General features: G+C 35.8%; 2 protein-coding genes across 7 annotated transcripts; one reads left to right on the plus strand and one right to left on the minus strand.

Annotated features, from left to right (window-relative positions):
- The first annotated feature begins 1,970 nt into the window (after positions 1-1,970).
- LOC122290242 lies at positions 1,971-7,694 on the plus strand. 4 transcript variants are annotated; one of them, XM_043097846.1, is made up of 7 exons: positions 1,971-2,282; positions 2,639-3,171; positions 4,538-4,834; positions 4,986-6,166; positions 6,625-6,804; positions 6,939-7,117; positions 7,189-7,694. In XM_043097846.1, the coding sequence occupies exons 2-7, from the start codon at positions 2,652-2,654 to the stop codon at positions 7,193-7,195; spliced, it is 2,364 nt and encodes a 787-aa protein (XP_042953780.1). In that variant the 5' UTR covers positions 1,971-2,282; positions 2,639-2,651; the 3' UTR covers positions 7,196-7,694. The 4 variants fall into 4 exon arrangements, with proteins under 4 accessions (XP_042953780.1, XP_042953778.1, XP_042953779.1 ...); XM_043097844.1 differs by having other exon boundaries at positions 1,972-2,282; positions 2,474-3,171; XM_043097845.1 differs by having other exon boundaries at positions 1,972-2,282; positions 2,478-3,171.
- A 10,385-nt stretch (positions 7,695-18,079) lies between these two features.
- LOC122290491 (B3 domain-containing protein Os03g0120900-like) lies at positions 18,080-20,340 on the minus strand. Of its 3 annotated transcripts, none has more exons than XM_043098225.1 (2): positions 20,181-20,340; positions 18,080-19,775 (listed from the first exon to the last, which is right to left on the minus strand). In XM_043098225.1, exon 2 carries the CDS (start codon positions 19,736-19,738, stop codon positions 18,497-18,499), a length of 1,242 nt encoding a protein of 413 aa, XP_042954159.1. In that variant the 5' UTR covers positions 19,739-19,775; positions 20,181-20,340; the 3' UTR covers positions 18,080-18,496. The 3 variants fall into 3 exon arrangements, with proteins under 3 accessions (XP_042954159.1, XP_042954161.1, XP_042954160.1); XM_043098227.1 differs by lacking the exon at positions 20,181-20,340 and adding an exon at positions 19,975-20,165; XM_043098226.1 differs by lacking the exon at positions 20,181-20,340 and adding an exon at positions 19,867-20,165.
- Between the last annotated feature and the right edge of the window lie 3,112 nt (positions 20,341-23,452).

Here is a 23,452-nt window from a genome sequence, read left to right on the forward strand (position 1 = left end):
GAAGGTTCCGAGCCAGTAAGGAGGTATTTTTTTTTTTTTTTTTTTAAAAGGAAGTTGTGAAATACCAAGGTCTCAAATTTTCATTTCTTAATTTACAATAAGGTATTAACTTTAATTATATGTGGATGACAATACATGTATATACACTATGAATATTTGTGACGAATTATATGCGATCAAAATAATTATTTATAATCAAAACAGTCTCATTTTGATAGAAAATAATCATTTTTTCAAGAAGTAATTGGCCATAACTGAACAGTATTCTTATAATGATATATGGATGTGTTTGGATTAAACACATAAAATTTTCCTTTTCAGCTATATATCGGACATTATATATGCAAATTTATTAGATTATCGAAATTGAAACATAGCATATTCCTTTAACTATTAGAATTTGACAAATAGAGCCTACCATTAATATAACATGATATATATTAATATGGCTATCAAAACTGAAATATATATGTATATCCTCTAACAATTACAAATTGACAAAATATGGCACCTATCATTAATACATGATGACAGTCAAAATTATGTTACATTACTTATTTAATTTCATCACCATAATATATATGGTCATACTTGGATGAATGATGTAGTAGTTGGTATGTAATGTGTCAATATTAATAGTTTATGGTGCAAAATATAAAAACTTGACACTCGAGAAGTACAAAACACTTTAATTTCATTTGATTACACAGTTCAGATGAGATGTTTTGTTAAAAAAATTAAATTATTTATTATATTTTGCATAAGAATTTGAAAATTTTGTAATAATTATATGAGATGAGATAATTTAGTTTTGTGTTACTAATTTTAACCAATTAACTATTTATTTGGTTTTTTAATCATTAACGTGTACACGTGATTCTCCATCTTCTCCAAATAATGAAAAATGAAAAGAGAAAAACAAAGAAAAATTTCGATACCAACATTTTTTTCATCGGGGATAACCATCACCAAAATTCGTAGGCCATTAAAATAGTCTTGAGATGTCTTTGCTGAGAAAACGATTTTGATATAAACGTGTAAATGATATACGACACTTTCTATATAATATTAGAGTAATGCTACATATAGTTATTTTTGCGTACTCCTTGCGCACTCTACTGATATGATTGATTGGATTAAATTTTTTTTAATACATAACCAATCATATTACTGGAATGCATAAAAGAGTGCACAAAAGTGACTGCACATAGAATTTTTGATAATATTATAACTATATTTTAAAATAAGATATTTATATAAAGTGGATGGTTTATAAGTGTGAGGAAAAATTTCGCCTGATCTTGAGCTTAACTTTTGAGGTTGAGAGAGATCTAAGACTACCAACACTAATATCAGTCTATCAAAGTCTAAGTTTATCAATATTTTTAGACTCAACAATCTACAAGAGAAATGAATTGTCTCTGCTCCGACTTATGGTCTGATGTATGAGGAGGAGATTGCTAAAGTTGTTTCATATTGGTTGTAAAAGGGGTTGATGGTCAATTTATAAATATGAGAAAAAAATCATCTCTTAAATTAATTTTTGAGATTGAGAGAGATTAAGATTGCCCAATATTTCTTTTATTGGAAACATAATTATATAAAAAATTGTAAAGGGAGCCCTACAAGCCGGATGTTGTGTAATTAGAAGACTTACACCCTCCAATGGGAGGGTGAGACGTGTCAGGCATTGTAGATTTACAATAGATGCGAATTGAGTTTATCAGAGGAAGATGAAAGGTTAACACTGTTCGAAACTTAGCACGGAAGGCATGAAGAGCCTAGACTGACCGTTGGATTCAAAGGGAACAAAAAATATACATATATCGAGGGTGGGGTGGGTGCACTCAACGTGTATGAACCAGACACAGGTCCATCCGTCTACCAATCACAGTTCAGACCCCATTGTCAATTGATATTGCAAAAAGTTCCAAACTTTTATTTTTTATTCCCTCAGTTTCTTTAGGAATGCAACAATGCCAACAATTTACTCAGATTTTCAACTTTATCCATAATTTCAACTTTCAAGGAATCCAAACGATAATTCAAAGAATAAAATGATAATCACACAAACTTAAGGGACCGTGTTAAAGAGTTCACAGAATCACAACTGTGCAGCATTGAACGTCCGTAATATACAGAAGTAGGAGGCCCCTTTATAAAAACACACGGAGAAGGCGTCCTTGTCTTTCCTAGTCGGTCTGGACTTCTGAACTTCAACATCATCGGAACCTGCAACATTAAAAATTTGAAGGCAGAGGAAAAGCCCGGTAACCTCCTCGGTATGTTATTTTTAGCTCACTGATTTGCTCGGAATGTTCAGAAAATCTGTTTTTTTATCTGTTTCATCGACTTTTTAATTCATGCTTAAATGATCTGTGCTACAATTATTGGCTTTGCGCCATTGTTGATGTTGCTTTCCTGATGTTTGATTGTTGTATTATCTTTTGCGTCTCTGTGTCCGACGAACTAGAAAGCAATTCTGCAGCATATGAGGCCCAGAACAAAAAACAGCCCTTTGTAGCTTAATGGCTCGTTTGCTACCATAAACAACCACTTTTGACTCTCTCTCTCTCTCTCTCTGTTCTGTTGCTGCGGCGGGGTTGTTTTGATCAGTTGGTTGGCTGCGTTCTTTCAGCTTTTGAAACAAAATGGAGGGTCACGGAGATAGAGGGTCTTCGACACTGCCGTTCCGTTTGTCAGCTTTTGCTCAGCCCTTCAATCCCCAACCCTCTTTGAATTGGGTGGCAAACTCATGCCAGCAGCCTTGTAGACCTTCACAAGACGGTTCTCAGAGTTCCGACTCTTCTTTTTCATTGGTCGGTTCCTGTCCTGATCTCAATTTGGAAGGAGACTCGGTATTGGTGGATGCGCCTCGGAATGCCTCTAAATATTGTGGCCATCTGTCTGAAATGGGTATCATAGATTTCCCATCTGATAATCCCTCTGGTTTTGATTTTGATGGGCAATCTATTTATTCTTCATGTCACCCATCATTAGCATTGCAAGAAAACGGTATGTCTGCTGTGCCTTATGACTCGGACTTTGATGCAATGTTATTAACCGAGTCCTCGGTGCCTAGCTACACCCAGAACTTGTCGGGTTTTGATAATCAAGGGAGTCTCGTCTGGAAGGCAGGTTCAAAGGCCTGCGGGAACTTTCCAAAACAAGGTATCTGTCTCTTATTTGCGTGACTTCATAGCAATATAGCATATGAATGTACCTTTGGATTCCCATTCTTATAGCTAAGCTCGATGATATTGCATGTTTTGATTATATTCCGATACAGCATGTCTGGTTGCTGGATCCTACCCTTTTGTACAGGCTGCTATAGATGTAGCTTAGTGGTGTCTTGAGACTTAAAAGGCACATAGTTTTATTGATTAAACTAGAACATCTTTCCCTTTTGTGTGGTATGTTATTGATGCAAACAATGATTTAACTTTTTCGGCTAGGTAGCTGAGTACAACAATTTTTTTTATTAATAGATTTTTTTTTTTTTTCTATATTTTTGGAGTACATATATGTGCCAATGTATAGCTTTAATTTTTATAGCAACACGTTGTCCATTGTGTCCTTTCATTTGGAACTTAGGCATCTCTTGGTCACTAATATTGACTAACACGTTTTACATGATTGCTATTATCGACTATGATAATACTTCCAGTTGTACTTCTATTTCGCGTGTATATTAAACAAGGATTAGAACCATTTCTGTCATGATCTAGAGAAGAGTTAAGTCACATATGTGTTATACCCTAAGAACCACATATCCATGTGAGACTTTGCACATACAACATCCTTACAATGTGGTCCAATCCATTAGGTGGTACCACAATTTCATTTGGCTTAAATATAAAGAGATCAATGGGGGGGAGGGTGGTGTTGTAGATGCAATGTAGTCTTGGAGGGACACTAATTACCAAGGAAACATGATGTGGCATCTGATTTAGGTACTACCAGATGGATAGAAATAATACTGGTCCTTGAGATCTATAACTAGGTCTGCGATCTAAGGAAGATAGAGTTATCTTCAGTATGTCTATCTTTATGACCAGAGTTTTCTTCAATATGTCTATGTTTATAATCAGGCCTTCATCTTGCACCTTTCTTAAATTTATGATAGAAATTGCTAAATAAATGACAAGTACATTTGGGAGACCTGGAAACGAGTACTTTCTAAAACTTTCTGTAAACAGACGTTTCTAGCATCGGATGGATGAAAGAAAAATATGAACTATGCACCGAAACTTGTCTACAGAGAATCTTGAAGAGTTGCCTTTAATGCTGATGTTTAAGAATTATAAGGAAATCCTAAAGTAAAATCAATATAACTTTTGTCCTTGTACATCAAAGCATACAAAATTTTGATATATTAGCATTTTCAATTTTCTTTTTGGCCATTAGTATAAACGTACATATCTTGACAGCAATGTGAGGTGATGCTTCGTATAGAACTGGTGAAGTTGATTTGAAAAGGAAAAACAAAAGATGAAGAGTACAAGTAAATGATAACTATATTTTGCAATTGTGACAGCCCTGCAAAAAAAAGTAAAAGTGATAGCCCCACAAGAAAAGGTGATTGTGACAGCCCCAAAACAAGCATTGCATGCTACTAAAGGGTTGAATCCTTGTGGTGAAACTTCTTATAATATCAACAAGTGTGGAAACTTAACTGTTAAGATCCTAGGAGGAGATAATCAGATGAAATCTGGAGGCGTGGAATGGGAAACTGCTGAATCTTTTCCAAAGCCAAAGTCTATGGTCACCCCTTTTAAGTTCTCAACATCGTCAGATATGTGCTCTGCTGCAACTCTGCAAAACATTCCTCAAGGTCAGTGGTTATAACCAATGCCAGCATTTAGTGGGAGCAGTTGTGATAGTGTTTCTCTTTCACTGAAAAAAAAAAAAATCTTTGCCAGCTCTATCATTTGAATCACCAAGCACTAGCACAATTGTTTCAGTCCTTAATCCTGTTTTTTCAGTGAATGCAGATTTACCGGGCATTAATTCCCTCAACAACAATGGTATTTCGTCTGGTTGTAATCCAGAAGAATTATCTGGGCTGAATGGTTGTAATCCAATCAGCCTAAAAAAGCCGCATGTCCTGCTGAATACCAAAGGCAAAGAGGTCTACCTAGATAAAAGCTTGATTGAAAATGGTGATGAAATAAAAGGTGATAAGCTTATCTCTGATGACGGTTTGGAACCCTTATGCATGGTAAAATCTGAGCTGCAACATCATGGAATAAAACCCAGTGTTTCCGTTGAAATTTCTAAAACACTGGATGAGAATGACTCTGATGTAGATTCACCCTGCTGGAAAGGAACCAACCCTTGTTGGCAATCTCCATTTGGAGTTTCTGAATCTGTGAGTTCACAATGTCTTGAAAAGACGCTAAAAACCAGTAACATTTTGAATCCTCGGGCGCCTCATTTTTTCCCCAGTAATGCTAAAGGAAGTATAGACTACCACCATGAAAATGAATGTGGTATTAGTGATTTCTTATCTTTCGACAAGGGTGAATCCTCAGCTGTGTATTTTGGAAATGCGGGTTCTACCAATGTGGGATCAAATCATTCTGGATTGAGCTATGGAATTGATACTGAATGTTCTATTGACATCAATGAATCAAAAAAGGAATATTCTTTGGTCAACAATTCGAGAAGTAGCTCTTTGCTGAATTCTTCTCACATATTTCAACCATCTCTGGTGGAAGATTGCTGCGCATCTAATGGCAGGTTTGTCATTGGGGAAAATGCTGAACACTCTTTGAAGGGTATCAAGGATGTTGTGCATAGTGGTTCAACAAGGGTGCCTGTCCTTGCAAAGGAGCATGACCTCGGTCCATCATCTTCTTCTGGCGTTGGTCTTCTTAATGACCTTAATGAAACACATCAGAGTGTATCTAAGTCTTTATCTGCACCTCTTAAAATAGATGTCCAGACATTGATCAATGCAGTGCGTAATCTGTCAGAGTTGCTTGTACAAAACTGTTCAAATGGTTTATATTCATTGAATGAGCATGAGCATGACACAATCCAACTTATAATCGATAAGCTTCATGTGCTTTCCAGAAATAGGGTTGGGCAAGGGGCTCCAATGCCTGAATCAATTCAAAGAGGCACTCCATACTCTCCTTGTAAGGCTACAGAACACTGCAAGGTATGGCGAGTGTGTGTGTTTGTTTGATTATATGTTAATGAACTTATCTGAAGGAAGTTGTGAATCAATTTACCAACAAGAATGAACCTTTTCCTCCTTCTAAGATTATAAAGTACACTTCTATTTGAATTCCTCTGGCATAGATTCTTATTGAATGTGTGTTCAGCATGCTGGAATTATATTAGCATGATTGATCAGAATTACTGTTAGAACCACTTAGTTTTATTCTCTGAGGGCAAGAACCTTCATTTTGCTCGAGGCTAGGGAAAGTGTTTTGTCCCGAAGTTTTCTAGCATTGATTAATGGATAGATCTCCTAGCCTGACGTGATTAAAATTATGTTGATCATCATCATCTTTTTTATTATTAGTGGATCTCGTGGGGAATGGGAGAGTTGTTCATAGACACAAACATGCATATTTTGTTTGCCTGTGAGAACCTGAATGATGTCATTTTCAGTCCTCCAGTATGCAATTTAGAGTAGCATGGACAAAGACTATGTCTGTTCCAGATGAGCCTGAAAATCAGAATCACCACAATGGGCAAAAGAGTTGTTATACTGCCTTCACTGAGAAAGGGCTGAATTGTTTTTCTTCATACAGTGGTGTAGGTGTTGAGAAGAGCGATGAAATCATTCAGGTATCATTGGTTGTCGTACGCTCATACTTATTATTATGTTAGTACTTGGTGTCTTCTCTCTCTCTCTCTTGGCCGTTGGATGTTTATAGATTGCAGTGAAACCAAATCTTTTTGTTACTTATAATAAAATGCAGGTTATTTCAAAGGGTCTGACAGAAAACCATCAGATTGTGGAAGATATGCATCCACAAGCTTTAGTGTACAGGAATTTATGGCTTGAGGCTGAAGCAGCATTATGCGGCCAGAAATATAGAACTTGTGCCTTGAGCATGAAATCTAATGGGATGGATGGATATGAAACAATCAAAAGGAGGTAAGGTGAACTGCATTGATCCTGAATCTTTTCTCCATTTTATAAATTTGACTCTTTCTCTGCTCTGTTAGGTGTTAGGAAAGCTTGCTCAAAAACACAAGGAGTCAGGAAAGTTCTCCAAACGCAGAGAATGATGGAGTGTGTAATGTTCCACTCGAGCCAAGCATGGTTATTCTTGTTCGAGGCCAAAGCTACAAATTCTACTCCCATATATGAGAATGGTATCACTATCTTTAGTTTGTTTAAAGATGGGATGGTATGTATAATATAAGTCATGCATGTATAATGGAGATACTGTCGGGGACATGTGGAGTGCAAATGCAGGTTGATTCTAACACAGGTAAAATCATGGAAGCTTGATTCTTCAGGATCTTAGAGAGGCGACAAACCATTGGTGTTTTTACCGATGACAAAATTTGAGGCTGTATTTAGGAAATGGGAGTTGAACTTGAAATTCAACATCGTTGATTTTTAGTACAATGGTGAAAAGTTAGACCCCGAGTTAATATCCCGTGAAGGTGATGATGAAAGTTGTGACTGGTTTACTGTGATTGGGTGAAGAATGATTTGCCTTGCATGTTCTCGTGGGATTGGCGCAAGCTGGATATGTGAATGGCATTGATAGAATCGAGTGTATTGACTAGCTCAGGTAGTGTAGACCTTTTTTTTTGGGTCCAATAGGCAGAATTCTGGTAAATTAGTATTTTTGTGGAAGGCCCATTTGACTGGCCAGTTCTGCCTAGCCTGTCCTTATTCGGGTGGTTTGGGCCCATTAAGCATATCCAGTAGCATGGTGCAAAATAAAAAGTCCAAACCACCCAAATAAGGACGGACCAGGCTTTGGCCGAATACCTTTCCTGTTTGTTTTCTGGGTGGGACCTAGTGGAGGGTTATTGAACCTATTACTAGAAAACAAGGTCCTAGTCTTTTTCCCTACCTTAAATTTCTTTCTTTGTTGAGGTGGGCAGGCTCTGATCTTAGGCCTCTTGTTCACGAGGAGAGAACTCATGTGTTGAGCCAATTCAAGTCTTATGTTGATTTGCAGGATTGAGGGTTTGGACTGTGCTAGGTACTAGTTATAGGTTAACCATAAGGAGCTTAAAGCTTAGTAGTAGATTGCCTAAGCTCAAGTTTGTCTACATCTAATCAGGGAATTAAAAAAATACCCTGAAAATAACTCTTACCGTTTAGCCCATGAACTAAATGGATGTTTATTGGGAGAAAATGTTGAGAAATATAAGGAGGGTGTTACATTTTAAACAATGTTTAATTTAAACAGGTAGTTTATAAAATCACTTAAAATGTATCATATCAGCGGATTTGACTAAGGTGAGGTTTGGATAGTGAGATGAGATTAGATAATTTTAGATGAAAATTGAATTGAATATTATTAGAATATTATTTTTTAATATTATTATTGTTTTGGGATTTGAAAAAAATTAAATTTTTTATTATATTTTGGTATGAAAATTTTAAAAAATATATAATAATAAAATGAGATGAGTTGAAATCATCTTTATATCCAAATCTAGTATAAAAATGATAAAATTAAGAACGAACAGTAGCATTGTACTTTCACAAATCCCAAAAAATAAAACACAGGCACATGTATATCACTACCACAAATGAAGGCCAAATATTGTAACGTACTTGTAAAACAAGAGTCCAAAAAGCCTTTAAACCGGTCTTCCTCCTTCAACTAGAGGTTGGCCATGCAATGGCGGTTGGGGCTGGGAACATGATGCATGGTCACATTCAGAGTATTTACTTCTCTCTGGTTTTAATTACTGTTACCACATGAAACATTGATTGCAGGGTTAGATGCCGACTACCCAGTTGGAAGTACTTGGATACAACACCTAATTGTAGCCATTCCAGGACAAAAGGTGACCAGTCAGGGAAGTGGGGGACCTATAAATTTGGCATTTTGCTATCTTCTTCTTTCTTTTATTTTTATTTATTTTTTTACCATATATAACACCTCAAACTATCTATAACATCATATTACTATTTTAGTTTAACGACAACCAAATTAATAATAATAATAATTAAAATAGGGTAAAACATAAATGATGAATAAAGCACTCTGAAAGGAGAAAGAAGGCAGGTAGGTAAAGTAGTGAAAGAGAAATATGGAGTGGAAAGAGGTTGCTAAAATAATAGAAACAATATGAAGACAAGAATAGGCCAGCCGGCCGGGTTAAGATCAGGATTCAGGAGACGAAAAGGAAAGGGTTTGGACTTTGGAGGGAAGATAGAGGAGGTGGGGTAGAGAGAGGGAGGGAACTGATAAGGCATTTGTTGCAGCATTGCATATAATGCAGTTTTTGAACTTTTGATACCTTAGCATGAATCTGGGTGCTCGGCATTAAATGAGGGAGAGCACTGGATCAGGACAAAATATATATCAGATCATGAGACCCATGCATCTCAACATTGCCTCGATCCCCATTCCTTCCATCTAGGTGGGTCAGAATACTCTCTCACCACCCTCATGCCTCATGCCATTTCCTGTCTTCTTTTCCCCATCTTTCATTTGCTTCATCATCAATATACATGGGAGCATCACATCTAAAACACACAACTCTAAAAGACACACGATGATATATGTGGAGAGATCAGTTTTAAAATATTTGTTATTTTTATTGTTGTTATTATTATTATTATTATTATTTAATATTATCTAAAATATTTATAATACAGACGTACAATAAATATTAATAAGATATATCATCATGTGTACATCTCTTTTTAAGTTATAATTCTCGAATCAGAACAAAAACTCGAAAGGATGTTATCATATTAATTAGTGTATTATATATATATATATATATATACGGCTCATGTGGTGTTGTGAAGTGTGTGCAGTCCATGACATGTAGCTATCGTCCGGCCCCCTTATATTTCACCATAATTACGGTTGTTTTTTGGGATCGGCTGCCACTCCTGTCATTGTTAATGCTCTGTCACGAAATATGAAATCCGTAGCAGTACAGTGAGCAGCTGCAGCCCCAACTACCCTTTCCCCCCGCCATTCTTAATTTCCTCCTTCATTTTGGCTACCCTTTCGCTTCCTCTTTTGTTCTCTGCTGCTGCTGCTGCTTCTTCTTCTATTTTCTTTCTTCTTTTTTCCCTTGTAACATGATTTGATCTGCAGCTAGCATCGCATTACGATCTTAAATAACGAAATAAAAAATGTAATCCCAATATATCTTCTTTAATTCATTCCTTCGTGGAGGTTATAGGGGTGCATCCGGACCGGAAAAAAATCGATAAAAAATGAAAAATAAGTTGAAGTTAGACCTATGAGTTCGAACCAATTTGCGCCATACGAGCCGGCCTTTGAAAAATAGTACCTAAGATGGGTCTCAATCGAAATAATTATCTTATGATATTTTCTTTAACATTTGAGAAATAATTATGAATAATAATTGTATATCTTTTGTCTTCTCATCGATCTCCAACCATATCAATTGATGTATAGTATTCAATTGAATTATTATTTAAGTAATTGATATAATAATTCATTTAAGTAGGATCATATTTAATAAAAAAAATTAAAAAAAGTGCTATAACTATAAAGAGATTTCACAAAAATAAATTTATAAATTGATATGATTTCTTATGATATTTTAGATGATCTATATTATAATAAAAATAGTTTTATAATCTAACGTACCATATCAAATAATGTCAGTTTATAAATTTATTTTTATGAGATTTATTTGTGACTAAAAAAATATTTTTCTAAAATTTAAAATAAAAAATAACATTACTTATAATATATAATATATTTATTTCAGCAAGAAATATAACATGCATGCACTTAAAAGGTATCACAAGTACTGCATGTCACTCAAGATATATAGTAACCAAAGCCCTGCTTTTGACGCTAATACCACATGACCAAACACCCAATCTGAGTGGCGACACTTGGCTAACTTAAAAAGAAAATCTGAATCTTTATGGCTATAACAAGGAAGGAATGACACCGACATTAAAGTCAGAAATACATTGATCATTACTACTCTTTATAAATTCCTCCATATCTCTCCCCTCTCATAACTAATTTGACAATATTCGAGCTGTCCCTGATCAAAACAGTTAGATGTCTGTGATGATCATCATCATCTCTTAAACCTCAACATCATGAGTACATGGCCTGCCAGGTAATTTCACGGCTTGACAACAAAATGTATTATTCACTTCTCCTACATCTTTCAAATATATATAGCTTAAAAAAAAGTGTTACATCCACAAATGATAAATCTATACATTAGTATGATTTTATATGATATGTTAAATCTATTTTAAAATAAAAATAATTTTATAATATAATGTTTGACATCAAAATATGCTAGTTTGTAGATTTTTTTGTAGCAAAAATATTTCTGTCTATATCTTATCTTTTAAAAAAAAAAAAAAACTTTTGGGTACATGTAATGTTTAGTGATGAATAGATATGACTTATGAGGATAGAAAGCGTGGCATATGCCATTTGATCTCTCTACTTTATATTGATGAGTACACCTTTCATTTTCACCACGAAAAATGTTTTAAAAGAAACTACATATAGAGCCAAGGGAGGAGGGACGTAGAGACAGAGAGAGAGAGAGAGAGAGAGAGAATGTATATCACGGGAATAGGGTGCATTAAAACGAAAGAAAAATCAACGTGGTCCATGCAGTGCAGGGAGTGGGAGGGTATTGCACGCGTCCTACGGGCGGAGCCAAAGTCTTCAAAGAGAGAGAGAGATACAAACAGACAGGCAGACAGAGAGACAGGGCAAGAAGAGAATTAAACGACGAAACCCACTTTTCCTTTACAGTACTACTATTTGTATGTGTGCGCGCGCGCATATTGTATATATATATATATATAAACGTGTTATTTTTTTATTGCCGTCATTGATTACGCCTATTAACCCTAAAACGAGCAGCACTATTACATGAAGTCGCTCGATCGATCTCTCTTTATAGGTAGGGTGGGGATGAGTCTCCTTCTGTTCAGGGCATGCCCGGCCGTACGAATGCCTAGCCAGCCAGCCAGCTAGCTAGCTAGCTGCTTGATTATTTGTTTCGTTTTTTTATTTATCATCATCCTGCTTTGCTTTGCTGCTAGCTAGTTTGGTCAGTACTGGTATTCATGTCTCTTATAAATTAAACTTTGGGCTCGAATACGTACGTGTCATCCTTTTTCTTTCTCCGCCCGCCTGTCCATTAACTGTTCATAGCACCAGAAATATAGAAAAATTGACACTTGCAAAAGCTGATCAATCCATATCCATTCATGATCTCTCTTCCCCATATATATATAGATATATGTACACACTGTACTAGCTAGCGTCGTCATCATCATCCAGCTCATCACCTACCACCTGTTAGGGAGATAATCACGTTGGAAGTGATATTTTTGTCAAATGTGGAGACATTCATCCGTGTATATATAGTAGGCACACGAGATAAATACTTTAATTAGAAAGGTATTACGTAAAAATAATTTTATTAATTAATAAAATTATTTTTATTATAAACTAAATAGATTTAACGTGGTGGTAAAACTCAATACAAATTAATAATAGGGTGTTATGTGTCAATTTACAGCGACCAATTCCTCAATTTGCATTAAATTATTAATTAGGATGATCGAATTAATTAGAAAATGAGTGTACAAATTGAAATTGGCCTAGCTAGCTAGCTACATGACATATAACACCGCAAAGTCCTGGCATGCAAGTCAGTCCCATTCGGAAAAGAGAAGATGATGGAGGCAGGCGGGATTAGGTTCACAGTTTCTGATTGTACGTACGTACAATAGTGATTTGCCAAAAGACGCGCGCGTGATAGCTAGTCAAAAGTGGATATACATACATATATATATATATATGCATGCGGAAATTAACGCAGTTTGGTTGCAGGTATCAGAGCAGTTTCCATGCATTTGTAACTCTCTCTACTTCTCTCTCTCTCTCTACATATATAAATATGTGTAAAACGGGATTACTGTACAACGTTTCGTAATATGCTAGCAGCTTGTCTGGGCTACAAATGAGCTCTATTGAGCTATATATATATTTAGCTAGCTTGAAGATCAGTTATGGTAGCTGCTACAGGGATGCACCAAGCAATTTTGTATCTTTAATACTGACTCATCCAGTGGATGCCGATGAGACTGTGGATCATAGCCTTTGGCTACATTCAAGTACTAGATCCTAGAATCTAGATGCTACGCTACTACGTACTTTACTAGGGTCAGGGTCCACTTCTACAGCATCCATCAATTATATATATATATATATAGAGAGAGAGATACATGATGATCGATCAGAAGATGAAAGACTATTTAATTAGTTGGTATATATATATATATAGGATTAAGGAGACGAAATTGTAATTCTTCAGTCCAATAATGTAATTGTCTTCATCTATCTGTTCACAGAACCTATATATATATATATATATATATGAAAAAATCTGTTCACCATCATTTCTATTAAGGAGACGAAATATAAATTATAATAAAAAAATCTGTCCAAGGCCATGTTTTCAGTCGTACTACTCTATTCAAAGGATAAGATGGAATGCTGGCTAGGTTTAGAGATTGGTCATGTCTTTGGAAAATCAATCACTAGTACTCCCAACAGCATATATACATACCATAGGATTCGTATAAATTTCCTTCAGTTCGTACTATATCTTTCAGTACTCTGATCCTTCTATCTATATATAGGATCCATCATGATTATCATCATCCACCACATGATGACCATGCATGAATGTGATCCTGATCTCAAAAGGAAGATGCAATTTAATTAATTGTGCCTATATATATATATCAAATTTTCTTCGTGAAGCCAACCAATCCCAACTAATTACATGGAAAGAAAGTCAGCTAAAGATCAAAGGTGAAATTGATTAACCATCATCTCAATTGGGATGGAATATTATAATATGCAGGCGGGTTGCTTCAATTGGCCGCCATTAATATGGAAAAGTAGTCATATATATACTGATCAATACTAGGGAAGTTGCAGGTTGAATTAGACGAAGAGAACGGGAAAAAATAAACAAATAAAGAAAATAGGGCTTAATAATTTACTAATTCATGTATATATAATATTTAATAACCATAAGTCTAATTAGTTCATTAACATGGAGGATAATCATTTTTCCGGAAAATGGTTCCATGCATGGCAGGCAAGGTGATGGATCATGTCATGTAGGTTACCATTAGAACAAATAAATAAATGGTTATTTATAAATATGATATTATTTGATCATGTTGCATGCAGTAGTGATCTGAAAAGGGTACTTAAAAGCTCGCGATGATCAATCGAACAAGATCACTGTATATAATGTTGTAAAGACTAAAGACACATGCTTAAATATAAATAATTAGTTGATCTGAAAATATGAGAGAGAGAGAGAGAGAGAGAGAGAGAGAGAGAGAGAGAGAGAGAGAGAGAGAGAGAGAGAGAGAGAGAGAGAGAGAGATTTTGAACAAGTACTAGCTACTTCCAGTCGCATATATATATATATATATATATATATTTCTCAGATTATTTGATTGCTCATGACATGAAGACAATATTGATGTGAGACTTGATCATATAATTAATCCCCAAAATGAAGAATGATAGTTGTTAAAGTTGGATGCCATGAGGGGCATTGGTTCAAGATAACACGAGTATAATTTTCAGCAGTACTACTACTGTCCATATATATCCAAGTTGCAGAAGAATGCATCAGAAAATGGCCGGGTATATATATATAAACACAAACATGGCCGGGCAGCTTCGTGAACCTGCAGGAAATAGCCTTAACTCAATCAGACAGAGAAAACTTGGCACAACACTAGTACCATCAAATTATACATATCATTCTACATATAATAAAAAAAATAACCTATAAATAATAAGTATTAATATTCATTACAAATCTAAACTGTAACCCTATATTAATGCTTGCTTAATATATAATAATATCATCATCGGAGGACAATTTCCTTCAGTGATGATCACCACAGATACTGCGATACCTACTACTGATCATCATCTGTAGATATTATTCTTTATGCAAATGATCATGCCCGGCCCCTTCAAACCCAGTAAAATTACAGAATATATATATAGAAGTATCCAATTAATTTGGTTAACCATGACAAGCCATATAGCTAGTTCGTATATACTCAATAAACATGCATATATAATCTAGTACTGATCATCAGCTCATGCTTTATACACATGACATACATATATATCTATAATATATGTAAGCTGAAATCCTTCATCATGTTTTTGGCTTCTGCATCTATGGAATTAAGCTCATGCATCATGCACGGGTACTCTTGTTTAACATATAAAAACCTAATGATCTTGAGCAGATCTTAATGATCAGTTAGTGAAAATCACAATCAGATATTTCTGATCTCGGCCAACAATATCCCTTTGTCCCAGTCAAAGAAAAGAAACAAGAGGATAACTTAATTATAACCATTCATTTCTGTACGTGAAAATTGTAAAACCAATTAACTGTTTTCAACTTAGCTAGCTAGCTAGCTATATTTGATTTAATACTTGCATGGATTACAAATTAATCTCGTGATTGAATGTAGAGTCTTTCTCAAACATAATGCTTCCGCATGAGTACTTTACCATGCGATATGCAAGCCGGATATGATAAATGTATTTCTAGTATAGTAAACGAAAAGAAAAAGGGGGGAAAAGTTCTTAATTTTTAAGGCAAACATGCATGCTAGTAATTGCAGACTGATTGCAATATTGATCCCTAATTCCCTGCAGATATAGTTCAATCTGTGATATTATGAAAAATTAACATGAGGAGTATAACTAGTAGCTAGTGCACTGGTCACCTCTCTCTCTCTCTCTCTCTCTCTCTCTCTCTCTCTCTCTCTATATATATATATATTATATATATATATATGTATATGTATATACACACACACTATATCTAGCTTAAACTAAGAAGTATTTTAATTAATTCACTTGTCAGCATGATATATAATCTGAAATGATCAAAAGTCTGATCAATGTTTCCCACTATATGTATTATATCCATTAATCTCAAGTGTAATGGAGAAGTTCATATATATTCTCCTTAATGGGGAAGATGTCTAAAAATTATGCTGCTTGATCAGTCATTCAATGAGTGTATATAAATATATATGTAGAGAGAGAGAGAGAGAGAGATGCTAGATACAAGCCTTATTTATGAAGTTGATCTTGTACATGATTCTCTGGCCTCTTAAGCATTAATATTTTTGGCACCATGCCATTACTCTTTATTGGCTTACTAGTAACATGAACTAGTTTATCAATAACATGATCATCAACTCAGTTAGTTATAAAATGTTAACACAGGCGATTATAACTAGGTAATGCACATATTCTAGAAAGAGGAAAAAAATCCTTCTTTTCTAATGTCATCTAATTAATTATGCAGTATTCAAATTACAGAATTATATATACATACTAGATCATATATATTTAGGCAAACATAACACCAAGTGATTTCTAAGATCACGAAGCTAGCAAATATTGGTCAGTTTTGTCCTGATTGGTGAGACAATATTATGAGTTTCATGAGATTTTCAAAGCAAGGCATGGCTCAATTTGTAATATCCAATTTAATTATTCTAAGGTTCTCAATTAATTTGATCAGTTTTGACAGTTGTTAACGCGAGTAGGTACTACATTAATAACGCATGTACAATACCCTATATATATATATTACATACTTATAATTTCAATTTGATATTGCCTGTGAGCACGTTATATAATTAATGCATGTGATGCGACATGATGGGATCAAATTAATAGGAATGTACGTATAAACTGTACACCCATAGGTAAATTTGGTGCGGCCTGCATGCACAGATTATCGAATTCCAACACATGCGAATTGGGTACTTTCTACGTGGCTAGCTAGAGGTTCATGCATCAATATTTACCCTCATTTCGATGGCTTTGTACAAGCGCAGCTGGTTGTACATAATATATAATAAAGTCCTCGGAATGTTGGTGGAAAATAAAAAATAAAAAATAAAAGGCTGCTTAACTGTTTAGTTCGTGACCAGTACTACTAGAACCAACCAGAATAATTAATCGATAACCTTCCTTTCAAAGACGACATGGAGATAGGTTACGACAAAAGACAACTCTAATGTAAACGAAGCAAAACTCAAAAGATCATGAAGATCAAACTGCTAAAATTCTAATGTTCAGCACTCATCATCATGCAAGTGATCCCTTTTGTTTTGCAGCGCAAGTGATGATCATGAATGGTGTTTCTAATTGATTAATGAGAGGGCATATATACGTACAGTGAATGAACAGTTTTTGAGGAAGAAGTTGGAAGTTCTACAGTGAGTTGAGAAGGGCAAGAGATCATCGATCGGCGAGAGACTACTCAGGCTAAATATATAGTAATAAAAGCAAAACAAGCTGGAATGATATAATATTAATATAATGGATATATACTCAACCCCCTCCCAAAAAAAGAGAGACAAAGATATTGCAGAGATATCAGATAGTAATGGTACCTTTTAAGGCTCTGAAATCTTTTTCTGCAACACCTGCGGGGTGTGCCCAACGAAGCGGCGACAAGAACAGCAACCTAACAGGGTATAATACAAGACTTCAATAACATCGGGCGGCCGGGTAGCTTGCCACTGCACACGTTGGCTTGATCAGAAGCCAGGAAAAGTTGTTATAAGCAGCTTAATTAAAGAGCGTTATTGTAAACAGAGAGGGCAGTAGAGAGATCAAGAGATCAATAGTTGGTATCCAAAGAGAACAAAAGATACATGTTTGGAAATAATTCGAATTCAGTGGGAAACCATGGCGCGCCATGGCTGGGATACAGATTGGGGAAATTAGGCCCTGCAGAAGCTGGAACAAAGCATGAAATTGGGGAGCAATAATGATAGGTGGTACTCTACATCTTCATCCGGCCAATATATAATATTTATCTATATATTATGAAAATTATGTGTCATAAATATTTTTACATGAAGTTTATAAAAAGAAGACAATTGATCATGGATAATATAGTGGCTCGCTTCGATCTATCGATCTCCAATGGCCTCTAATTTGCTTATATATGCTGGCTAGCTAATTCTTCATAAACGTACTGATCATTAATCCTTGATCAAAACCCGCCTTCTCATGTACGAAACTGAATCAAAATCAAACATTGTGGATCCCGTTGTGCATTGTGCATTTTGTAGGTCTTGATCATGAGCATTGAGGGACAAAATAATCAAATCCAGTTAAACAAACTTGAAAGTGATTCGGCTGCATGACTCCTGGTATTCTCTTGTGTAGTACTCATTTAAGACCTCTTGAATTCGGTGGCGTCTCTAGATATCGAAATCTAAGGACATTGAAGCCTTCCCTTTATCGAGCAAGTCCGTGGGCACAGTTGGTAGTGTTGTACCATTGAATGGCCTGAATGGGAGAGCAGATTGAGACGAAGAAGAAAGTTGGGAAGGCTGCAATGTCATAGTAGCATGGGGGCCTCCTATTGTGGTGGAGGACAATATCACGTCGCATGCATCCGACTCCGATATTGGGCAGTCCATGTTTACCCCAAATAGCCTCAGTCGCTTGGCTGCCACTTTTCCTTGTACGACCGGCAGCGACTCGAACACCAAGGGTGGTTCATCCGCATTAATGTTCCGCACCAGCCCTAGTTGTTGTGGTTGATCCTGATGGTGGCGGTGGTGCTGCTGTGGGGATACTGCAGCTGCGGCCGATCTCATGTAAATCAGTGATGGGTTTACCATATAATTACAGTAAGCGCTATTCATGGCGTAGCTGTGCCGGTAAGGATGTTGAAGATTGACATTATTGCTGTTATTCACATTCATCATCTGCTGCGACGACAGGTGCAAGTGGTCCCTCGGTCGCATTAGCAAATTAGGAGTGCTAGTACTCCAGGCAGAGGGGATAGAGCGGTGGAAAGAAAAGTAGTGGCTCGGCAGATTGGGAAGAGATGCCATCGGGTCAGGCGCTTCAGGGCGGCGCCTCCAGTCAATGTAGAGACGATCTCTGCCTTGCTCTCCAACTCCGCGCTGAAAGGACACGGTGTCCCCCGCATCGAGCTTCTTCTCCTTCACGAAGCGGCTCCAGCCTTTGGTCATGACGTAGCTCTGGCTGCTGTTCCAGTAAGAGTAGCGGAACCGCCAGGGCTTGCCGTTGCGATCCTCGAAGTTGAGAAGGAGGCCTTTCTCATTGGTTGTAGAGTCGAGCGGGAAGTATTTCTCGGCGTGCTGCTTAGGGATTACCAGGCGATTGAGTTTGCCCACATCGCTGGGAGTTACAACCTTATCAAACATATGCTCTTTCTCCATGATGTTGTTGCCTCGGCCGGTAATAGTGCTCCCGGATCCAAGGCCATCGTCCTGGGAGTCCCCACGTCTGACATCATCGTCCTCGTTTCTTGGGGACATGTCCATGAGCTCGTGAAGCTTATTGACATGATCGGAAGCAGCTTCGTAGGAGGGAGAGGAGGAGGAGTAGGAGAAAGGGAGCTTACCTCTCACCATATGATGCTCATGTCCTTCACAAGACAAGTCTTCTCTGGGTGGCCTCAAATCCATGTTTTGTACTCGCCAATTTGAGCTTCTCTTGCTGGATCTGCAAAATTGAAGTTACTTGAATAAGAAAAATGGAGAGACCAGGAAGACGGTGGGCTTTGGAGGTGCTAAAGCGAGCAACACGACCTTACCAAGTCGTCTTCTCCCAGTTCTCAAGGTAAAATCTTTATTTTTTTTTATTTTTTGATTTATTAATGTTTTGTAGGGTTAAGATTGTGATCGAAAGCACAGAGACAGACCAAAGAGTAACACAAGGGTAGCTAGCTCTCAATACAATGACGGTCGGTGCATTCTTGTTTGACCAAGAACATTTCAACACGAAACTATACACCCCATGGACATTTCAAAGAGTGTAAAATTCCTCTTGTTGTTGACCTTGGGAACGGAGAGAGACTAGAGAGAGAGAGAGACTGAAAGTAGTAAGGTGTTGCTGTGATTTTCTTACCAGGGTTCCTCCCTGGAAGCTTCTCAAGTTAGGCGATTTCTTTCTTTTTCCTTCTGCTGGATAAATTCTTTCCTTTCTATCTTTTCTCTTTAACAGAGCGAGAAGAACAAGGGAGACTGGGAGAGAGAAAGTATACGTAGGACCCATGTATTATCTGGTTGGGCTCATGTGAGCTTGTCCCTGTCATCATCCTGGGTACTGTACATGCTATGATCATACTCTTTCTATAATTTCTCTCCTTTTTTTTTTTAATTTATTTTTTAAAAAATTTCCCCCTAACAATGTTATTGATAAAGCCCAAATAGCCAGCCAGCCAGCTGTTTTGAAGGGCACGAACAGCTCGTAATTGAATTCCCCAACTTGGATTTAATTGGAGAATCATATATTCTTTTTTACCCCTTATCATCTATATCCTTCCAATTTTGGTGTTTTTTACTTCTACTCGATCGATCTTCTTCCTTTGTGTTTGAGGTTGGCTGTGATGCAATAAAATTTTATAAAAATAAATTTATAAATTACATGACTTAATATAATATATTAAATCTATTTAATAATAAAAATCATTTTATAATTTAATATATTTTATCAAACCACGTCAATTTATAATAATTTTGACTTAGTTTCAATTATTCTAGACGGACAATCCTCATGAGTATCTAAATATGACAACCAAGCAAGATGAAAAATATTAGAGCTATTAATGCAAAGCAAGTATATAAATATATATATATATATATAGCGAAACAGCTCTCTCTCTCTCTCTCTATGTCTATATCTCTCTCTCTCTTCATAAGTTTTGATCTCTAACAAAAGGTCCAATATTTAATTATGTGATATATGGTCCAAATTAAGACACTGATGGATAGTTGTACAACAGTAATAATAATAATGAGACATGCATGTGGCACTATATATCTATACTTTGGCCCTATCGAAAAGCAAGTTGCGAGCGATCACTTTGCTAAATTAGCAGTAGTACTGTTACTATTAATTATTACTCGAGTCTCCATCATCATGTGATCACTTCTCCTTCTTTTTTATTTTCCAATTAATGTTTATACAACTACGAGTGCTTTACGTTTGGGTTTATTGATCAAGAGCTAATTAATTGTATGATCACGCACTTATATTTTACGATCGAATTAAAGCGCTCCCTCGATCAATTAGGTATATATATGCATTACAAGAAAATTAGATAATTATTGTCAATTTTTTGCTGTAAAAATAATTATTTATTGTTAAAATGGGCATGCTTTAGTAGGAAATAGTCATTTTCGTAAAAAAATAAGTGACAATAATTGTCTAGTTTTCTTGTAGTGATGATCATGTAACGAAAATATCATCTTAGATTGCAGATCATTATACTTGCTTGACATAATTGTTCTCCATTAATTAATTCTCTCCAAATTAACATGCAAGAAATCGGTTTATTTGTGATCAGAACGTTATTTTCTATTAAAATAAATAGAATGTTATTATAAATAATCATCCCAAATAACTCATTATAAATATTCATTTTTCTTATAGTGAGATGTTATTTTGCTTGAAAGTAATCAGATCGATCACCTAACAAACAAAGATCATGAAAATAGGGCTATATATATATATATATAAATAATGGTATTTCTTCTGGCCAAATTAATATTTATTAGGTTCAGATCATATAAATTAAATTGTATCTGATCATGTATACGTACTGATCGATCTATGATCTCCAGCTTTATACCTTCCAATATTTATGATTTTAAAATGGTAATGATCGATATTGTTCATAAAATTGATGAACATCACCTACTCAACTTGTGGATCGAAATCATGGCAAGCTATCTTCTCAGTACAAACGTAGTCGTACTGAGAAACAGGAATTAAATTTACTACTTGTTCAGATCAGATACAGATCATTAATAAGATAATTAACAACATATATATGTGCATATATATAGTCTGCCTTGTGTCATGGCCGGATCGGAGATTAATTCTAGCAAGCTAAGCTAGCACTTGGAATTACTTAATAAGTTAGACCTCCATTATAAACTCCTCATGCATCATTATTAAGTGGTATTAAAACGAGGCCGTACTCATGGATACGTACGTGTATATATATACCCCCCATGAAAAAAAAAAAAAAAAAAACGTAACATGAAGCTCTAGCTAGCTAACTAGCTACTTGTTTGAGGCATCGATCGATCCAACCTGGCCTGCAGGGACGTTGCTTGTATTATATATATATATATATAATATTAATATTATTCCTCAATCGGTCAATTTAACTACTTCCCTGTCTTAGTATTGTGATTAGGACAGTACTGGCGATAACAAGGTTGTATTATATGCTTGCAAGAAACTTCTCGGAAGAAGAAGTACACTTGTCTTATATATATGTATATATACATATATATATATATGTATGTATATATGTATGTATGTATGTATAAGTAATTTCATTGATTGAGTTAAATCAAATTTACCTAGTTGAATAAGTACACGCGTACGTACCCATTTCTGCAATGATTTTGGTTTCGATCTTCGTTAGTATACGTACCTAGCAACGAGATAATAGATCAGCTCCCGGCCACAAAGATAATCAGCGTGATCTCCTTAAGTACTATTAAGTAAGTACCTAGCCTTGGAGATAAACAACTCAAGCATGGCATGAAAAAGGCCGCATGCATCGACATGATGCAAATCCAAGTTGAAGGAACAATGGTTTCGTACGTTCAAGATTTGATGATCTCCAGATAAGATTTGCGCGCATCGTAATTAAGCCATGATATTCCTCCAGATAAGAAGCTGCATGCGAATTTGATGCATCATCACCACCAACCAAATCGAACCGTCCACGGCCGGTCTACGTGCTTCCACGCCGGCCACTATCATAAACTGTCCCCATTAATCTGGCCACCAATCACATGCATGCCATGCCATTTGGTCCAACCCTATATATGGTCCACTTCATGCTACTGTGGTCTCTACTATCTTTGAAGATTCTCAATATATATATATATATATATATATTTATATTTATACTGAATTGAATTAAGAACCTTATGTTACAAAAGTTACCTTTTTGTTCGCAAAAACTGAGGTAGTAGCTGAACCTTACTGCTGCAATATTATATATATGTTGGCAATTAAATAGAGATTATATATTATATATATATAAATTATGCGTTCCTTGTACTGCGCATATAGGTTTCATGTGTACGTTTGATGTATCATTCATGCATGCATGCAGGCGCCTACGATGGTTGTACTTATTTAATTATCTGCAT

This window comes from Carya illinoinensis, chromosome 12, assembly GCF_018687715.1.
Source record: "Carya illinoinensis cultivar Pawnee chromosome 12, C.illinoinensisPawnee_v1, whole genome shotgun sequence".
Classification (NCBI taxonomy): domain Eukaryota; kingdom Viridiplantae; phylum Streptophyta; class Magnoliopsida; order Fagales; family Juglandaceae; genus Carya; species Carya illinoinensis.

What these genes read in the sequence shown, in the direction of transcription:
- LOC122290242 (XM_043097846.1), top strand. Translation starts at nt 2,652, where the DNA reads ATGGAGGGTCACGGAGATAGAGGGTCTTCGACACTGCCGTTCCGTTTG. An exon ending in TCTGCAAAACATTCCTCAAG is followed by an intron (nt 4,835 to 4,985) that starts GTCAGTGGTTAT and finishes CTGTTTTTTCAG; the next exon opens with TGAATGCAGATTTACCGGGC. An exon ending in AGGCTACAGAACACTGCAAG is followed by an intron (nt 6,167 to 6,624) that starts GTATGGCGAGTG and finishes TGTCATTTTCAG; the next exon opens with TCCTCCAGTATGCAATTTAG.
- LOC122290491 (XM_043098225.1), bottom strand. Translation starts at nt 19,738, where the DNA reads ATGGATTTGAGGCCACCCAGAGAAGACTTGTCTTGTGAAGGACATGAG.